This window comes from Psammomys obesus, unplaced genomic scaffold (assembly GCF_907164565.1).
Source record: "Psammomys obesus unplaced genomic scaffold, mPsaObe1.curated_primary_1811, whole genome shotgun sequence".
NCBI lineage: Eukaryota > Metazoa > Chordata > Mammalia > Rodentia > Muridae > Psammomys > Psammomys obesus.
In genome coordinates, this window is record NW_026589732.1 from 112,236 (window position 1) to 119,749 (window position 7,514).

General features: G+C 43.3%; 1 protein-coding gene across 1 annotated transcript; it reads right to left on the reverse strand.

Annotated features, from left to right (window-relative positions):
• Window positions 1–288: 288 nt before the first annotated feature.
• Window positions 289–6,946, reverse strand: LOC129675236 (protein-lysine methyltransferase METTL21E). The gene is made up of 4 exons (XM_055605265.1): window positions 6,931–6,946; window positions 5,324–5,490; window positions 4,507–4,624; window positions 289–692 (listed from the first exon to the last, which is right to left on the reverse strand). Exons 1-4 carry the CDS (start codon window positions 6,944–6,946, stop codon window positions 289–291), a joined length of 705 nt encoding a protein of 234 aa, XP_055461240.1.
• Window positions 6,947–7,514: the final 568 nt, after the last annotated feature.

Consider the following 7,514-nt stretch of genomic DNA (forward strand, 5'->3'; position numbering starts at 1 on the left):
GTTGCTGAAAGTTTGTGTAATTACGGAATTAGAGTGCTGAGCAGACACACTTAGGAACAAATTATCCTACAGATGCACCTACTGTGTGTGTGTGTGTGTGTAAAAATCGTTGCCTACAATAAGGCAAGTTTAGAGTTACTTTTTATTCTCACAGTGGTGTGTGTGTGTGTGTGTGTGTGTGTGTGTATGTGTGTGTGTGTGTGTGTGTGTGTGTGTGTGTGTGTGTGTGTGTTTTCTTTAAAGCAATATCTACTAAAAAACACCTTGACATGCTTAGGTCCTAATTCACTATGCACTCCTCCGATTTTTCTTCATAGCTTTGTACAACTTAATATTCAGGCTAGGGAAACTAGAAATTTCCTCCAGGTCAAACAGTTCCTTAAATCTATCTACAAATTTATTTTCTTTCTCCAGCCTGAATCTCATAACCCAGAGGATAGTGGTAGTGTCTCTGCAGAGATGGTCAAAGGTCATGAGAAGCTCCTCCAGGAAGGGATGGGCATAGACAACGTCCGCTGCCAGGATGTAGTCGAAGTTGTTAGAAGACCTGGGGAAGTTCCTGTCTAAGGCCACTCCCCAGGATAACTCTTTAACCTGAGGCAAATGCTTGCATTTCGTCTTGGTGTTTCTGGAAATATTATATTGCAGGTTTCCAAGTAATTCAGGTAAGTCTGTAGCAGTCACACGAGCACCTGTTTAAAAAAAAAAAATGGTTCATAGGAAAAGTGACCCTCTTGCAATGTCAGTCAGGTTTCAAGCCAATATGCACTCTGAGATTCTTCACAACTAGGCTCAAAGAAAAGGCATAGGACAGTGCTTTTCAGAATGGACACTAAATCACTTCTCTGCCCCTCTTAAAAAAACAAACAAACAAACAAAAAAACAAACAAAAACAACAGGATCTCATGATATGATACTTCTGTGTCCTGCTGACCCCCTGGGCTTTGTCTAGCTCATCACTGTTGTTCTCTATTTAGCTATTACAGGCTAGGAAAAAAAGAGCATCTCATGGCAATAATCCAAGGTCACTGATGAAGGCAGTACTTTCCAAAGAGTTGCAAGCCTCTGTATGCTTTGAAACTTGGTGAATGACATAGAGAAGCAACAAACTACCAACAATACACTGGCTAGTTTTCTATCCAGTGGGCAGGTCTCTGGGGACATTTTCTTGACTCATGATTAATGAGGGAAGGCCCAGCCCACTGCACATGGAGTCACCCCTGAGCAAGCTGAGGTGTCATGGAGACGGAAGAGGCCACCCTCTAACTAGACACAGCTCCTAGTGGAGGGAAGGGAGCACCAACCCGCCCACAAAAACTTCCACCCAGTATTTACCCTGCCTACAAAATGTGCAGAGTCAAAAACAGAGCAGAGATTGAGAGAATGTCTAACCAATGCCTGGCCCAACCTGAAACCCACTTCATGGGAGACAGCTAAACCCTGACACCATTAACGATACTCTGCTGTGCTTACAGATGGGAGCCTAGCACAGCTGTCCTCTGAGTGGCTCCACCCAGCACCTGATGGAAACAGATGCAAAGACCCACAACCAAACATTGGATGGAGCGCAGGGAGCCTTGTGGAAGAGTAGAGGGAAGGATAGAAGGACTCAGAGGGGATGAAGCTCCACAAGAACACCAACAGAGCCAACTAACCAGGACCCAGGGAGATACTGTGGAGACTGAAGCACCGGCCAAGGACCATGCATGGACTAGACATAGGCCGCCTACACAGATGTAGCCAATTGGCAGCTTGGTCCTCATATAGTTCCCTAGTAAGTGGATTGGGGGCTGACTCTGACACGGACTCTGTTGGATGCTTTTCAATCACTTTACCCTGGCAGGGCTACTTTGCCAGGCCATAGGGGAAGAGGGTGGTGCACTCAGTCCTGATGTGACTTGATATGCTGAGGTGAGGGAGGCTCCCCTTCTCTGAGGAGTAGGTAAGGGAGAAGGAGAAAAGAAGGAGTGAGGGTGGGATCAGGAGGAGAGGAGGGAGAGGGCTACAGACCAGGAGGCAAAATACATAAATAAAAATTAAAACATTTATCCAAGTGTGTGTCCTGGTACAGGAACTATTTCTGACATGAATTCAATGACTGGTTCCTTTCCATCCCCTGCTCTGAGGGAGGATCAGCCTTGCTAGGCCACAGAGGAGGACATGGCAGCTAGTCCTGAAGATACCTGATAAGCTAGGGCCAGATGGAAGGGGAGGAGGACCTCCCCTAGCAGTGGACTTGGAAAGGGACAGGGAGGAGATGAGGGAGGGAGGGTGGTATTGGGAGGGAATGAGAGAGGAGGCTATGCCTGGGATACAAAGTAAATAACCTGTGATTAATATTAAAAAATAAAAATTAAAAAAATTAAATCTATTCATCTCAGGTGAAAAAAAAAAGAAAGAGAGAAAGAAATAAAAGAAAACAGGCTGAGCAAGCTATGCCAACCAAAGCCAATAAATAGCACTCCTCCATGGCCTCTGCCTCAATTCTTGCCTCCAGTTTTCTGCCTTGGGTTCCTGGTCCTTGACTGACCTTAGGGTTGTAGATGAAATGAGCCCTTTTCTCCCTAAGTTGTTTTTGGTCCTGGTGTTTCTCATGGCAACAGAAACCTAACTGGTACAAGCACCACAAAGAAGTGCCTAGATTTCATCAGTCTCATCCTAGGTGAGAAATGACCCAAGACTTACAGGCGGATCACCCACTAGTAAACACCGCTGGAATGTGATGCTGGGAGACCTGTAAAGAATTGTAGTTACATAGAAATAAATGCAAGACATACGAAGAGACATGTAAGTCAACAAAATGAAATATTCCAATACTCTGTGGAGGTGGTATTCTATGAATCGCCCTTCCACCAAGAGTTGGATGAAGAAAATAGAAAACTTTGTACAATCACTGTTTTAAATGTGTAAGACATCTGAAAAGAGGAGCCTGCATACATGTTGATATTAGGAAATGACCTGATTCTTTCTTCCAACCCTGACAAAAGTTGATTTAAATTTTTTTTTCCAACCATCTAATAAACATGACTATCATGACCAACAAGAGTTAGAAAGAAAAAATTCTAAGCCTTTCATGAATATAAGTAATACTGGGTATTCTAGGATTGAACAGGGAGTGCTCATATGAGTAGAGAAAGGGGAAAAAAAACTTTTTTAAAATTAATCACATGGAAAGAACCATGACATGTTTATGGCCATATTTATGGCCAGTTTCCCCTTGCCTCCATCCAAAGCATAAATCTTCCTACCAGGAGATATTTAAGTATACAGCCCTAAGCCAAAGGTCCTGGGTGGAGGACAGAATGCCTATGGGAAGAAAACAGAAACAGTTTCTGAATTGTGAGCGAAGGGCAGTGCCCTTTTCATGAAGGACCTTGGCAGCAGCTAATTTCTAAACATTTGGTGCTCAAAATGACCAGTAACAGAATCTGAAAATAACCTATAAATAAAGCTCATATTAAGCAAAGCCATAGATAGCATCAGACAACACAAACTAGGATAAGAAATGGGAAGCCACAACTGAATAAGAAGTCTAGGTGAACTCAGAACAAGCCAGAACCATTCACCAATCTCATGCCAGATATCTCTTCACATCAACTGCAATATATTCTTATGAAAATTAAAATAAAAGGAAAGTATGCATTTTTAGATTTTAAAGCTATAGGTTTGTTCTTCTGATGATAAAAAAAAAAGTAAGATAGACTGGGGTCGTGAACTTCAGAGGGTGAAGCCAAATGAAAACAATGAAATATAGAACAAAAATATTGGGCCAAACCATGGCAGCCATGCAGAGAGACAGTATTGCACATTCAGATGGAAAAGATGCTGGTGAGAGACGTGGAGGTCATAAAATTAAGAATGGAAATGAAGAATCAAATTCAAAGACAAACCCCTAAAAATCAAAGCAGAGATATGAGTTTTGTGTGATTCTTAATACTCCTCCCCTATTTTAATAGGAGCACGTTCATAAAAGCATAGCATTCTAGAACCCCCAAAGGAATCTAGCAGAATGATGAAGTTCACCCCCAGGCTAGGCTTGTTAGTTCACATTCCACGGGAAGATTTAAAGCTACTTACACAGAAAATTCTGGGAAGAAACCAGGAAAGAAATGTTAACCTTGGTAGAGTTCCTTGATGAAGTCTGTTTTAAATAATTAAGGAGTTACACATGGGCGGGAGAAGCTCATCAATGTCATGTGCTGAGCGCTCATCCCTTCCCGGCCCTCCCAGCGAAGGTTTGAGATGGGGCCTCCCCGCAGCCCTAACAGGGCTCTTCCCGAATGGGGAAGTGAGTTCCCAGGAAGCAGAGCTCCATGCGTGGGCAACTGGGCAGAAGAGGCCCTGAGTGGGCGGATGCCTCACTCATCCAATTTTAGGACCCACTCACGGTCAGGTGTTGAGTTACACAATCCTAGATCATAATACACTGGGAAGCAGAAGCGACTACTGATGTTTGGTCATTAGTTTTCTGACCAGCTCCATTTGATAAAAAACATACCTACTTACCAAGCAAACTTGCCACAATGGAGACAAGCCCTGTCCCAGCTCCAATTTCAATCACATTTTTATCAACCATGTCATATTGCTTAGCATGTGTTTCCAGGAAATAGCATAGAACAAGGGCCTAGGAAAATTGAGAGGAAAGGATGTTTGAAGCAATAATAGTAAAATTAAACCCCATAGATATTCTGACCTGAGCATGTGCACATCTGGGGATGAGTAAATTTGTGGATGTTCATACAAATCATTCTAGAAAATTATCATCAGAAGTACCTCCTCTGAGCTCAACATTTTGGCTGGGTAGAAAAAGTCCTCGTTGAAAAGAAAGGCAAAAATGAGTGAAACTACAGAGTGTAGTTGTTTAAAATTGACCATCTTTACATTTCTCACAATACTGGATGATTCCAAGTAACTTGTGAGGTTGTGATGGGAGTAGCTGTGGTCTGCCACCTTTCGTGAAGTCGCTCGTAAAGGAGTGGGTGTCTTTAGAAGTATCCTGCTTGTGAGCTGCATATAGACATCCTTTATGCTTGTTTAATTCAAACAGAGCCAATAAAATAAGAAATGAAAACATTTACCCTTTTCCTATCTCATAGTTATAAAAGCTGAAGACACACCTACATTTTTATTTAGCCTACAAATGTCAATAAAGTCAGAAACAAACTTAATTGTTGGAAGCAAATTCCCAACACTCCATTTTAGTGTTGTCTAAGATCACAGAATAGAATCTTGCTCCCTATTTCCTTCTTCCAAGTAGAAAAGAAGAATAAATAAAACTGGGAAATAACTGGGTGCAGCAACAGCAAATTTGTAAAAATTATACCGACGGCCAGACAAATGCGCCGTAACAGTCCTTGGCCTCGGTAATTCGGATCTCATGCCCAGCAAAGTGAAAGCCTTCCCAAGAAACAGTCGCTATCACAGCTGGAATAAAGCTTCTTGCCATGATCTCCGCGACCACCTGCTTGTCATCACCATCTTCTCTGTTTTCTGAAAGAAAGAAAAAAAAAAAAAAAAGGCAGTGGCTTTAATCATGCTAAATGAAATAAGCCAGGCCCACAAGGTAAATATCACGTTTTTTTTTTTTTCTAACATGAGGAATCTAGATTCAAGGTTTAATCAAGATTTTTAAATTCTCAGAAAAAAAAACACTGTGCCCAGATTTTTTGGCTCTGTTGTTCTCCTTGTGGAGCTCCCGTCCTCTCTGGGTCTTACTATCTCCCCTTTCTTTCATAAGATTCCCTGCACTCTGCCCAAAGATTGGTTATGAGTCACAGCATCTGCTTTGATACACTGCTGGGTAGAGTCTTTCAGAGGCCTGCACAGATGTAGCCCATGGCAGCTCAGTATCCAAATGGGTTGCCTAGTAATGGGAACAGGGACTGTCTCTGACATGAGCTCAGTGGCTGGCTCTTTGACCACCTCCCTCTGAGGGGGGAGCAACCTTGCCAGGCCACAGAGGAGGACAATGCAGCCAGTCCTGATGAGACCTGATAAGCTAGGGTCAGATGGAAGGGGAGGAGGACCTCCCCTATCAGTGGACTTGGAAAGAGGCATGGGTGGAGATGAGGGAGGGAGAGTGAGATTGGGAGGGAATGAGGGAGAGTCCTAAGGTGGAATACAAAGAGAATAGACTGTAATTAATATAAAAAATAAGTTTAAAAATGTAAAAAAAAAAAAAAGCTTTTTAAATTCCTAGGGTTTTAGATATGAAAGCAAAAAGCAGACTGTGTGGAAGGAGGAGGGGATAATGGGAGTGGGAAAAAAAAGGAATGAAAAGAAAAGCCAATATTATATGTTACTTTTTATATGTGGGGCTAAGATTTTAAAGTGTAAATGTGAAGCTGCTTGCAGATATGACAGGAAAGAAGTGTGCAGGAGGGAGCAAAGGAAGGGTGATGTGGGTGAGTGTGAATGAACAGAGTACTGTGTAAGCATGCAAATATTATAAAGGAACCTATTTTTTAAAGATGTATTTATTATGTATACAATAATCTGTCTGCATTATGACCTCACACCAGAAGAGGGTACCAGATCTCATTATAGATGGTTGTGAGCCACCATGTGGTTGCTGGGAATTGAACTCAGGACCTCTGGAAGAGCAGACAATGCTCTTAACCTCTGAGCCATCTCTCCAGCTCTAAGAAACCTTTTTTTTTATGCTTACAAAAATCATAAAACTATTTCAAGTCCTATAAAAAGTAAAATCCAGTGAAATACAGATATCCTGTAAGAAAAACACAGCCCTTCTCAATTCAAGGTACTACTGAATACCCACTGACATTAGACAAAATAAACTAGCAAACTATTGAAATATCCTTCATGGAGACAGCAAGATGGCTCAGTTGGTAAAGGAGCTCGCTGCCAAGCTGAAGACTTAAATTCAATCTCTAGAACCTACACGATGGAAAAAAAGAACTGACTCCTCACCCTTACTCTGTGCCATGTCCCCATCACTCCTACCCTTAAAAAAAAATCATCCCTGCAAACCCAGCAGCAGAAGGCCCTACCCCATCCTCTGGGCACCCCATTCCCACTCAAGATCCCCAATTCCTGGAGGCCCATGGGGGCCATCTGGGGCAGACAGGTGAGACCTCTACTCGGCAACCCCTGGTGTACCAGGCAGCTGAGCAAACACAGCAGTGGTGGGTGATGCCCTGCCCCCTGCATTCTCTGTCTACTGAACCTCACCCCTACAAGCATTCCAGGAGGATGACAGCCCCCAGGGACCACCAGGTCAGAATCCTCAGACCACAATTCCCTTGCCTTGTCTTCTCGACAAACCCATCAGGAGAGAACCCCACCCTGTCCCCTGAAAACCCCATTACTGGCCCAGTGTACAGCCCCCATCCACAGAGGCCCATAGTGGCCACCCAGGACAAACAAGTGAGACCTCCACATGCCAGCCCACTACCTGAACCGGACCCCTGGGCAAACCCAGCAGGAGTAAGCTACACACTCTCTCAAGCCTGCTCTATCTCATGGGTCACAACCATACCTGCATTTCCAGAGAC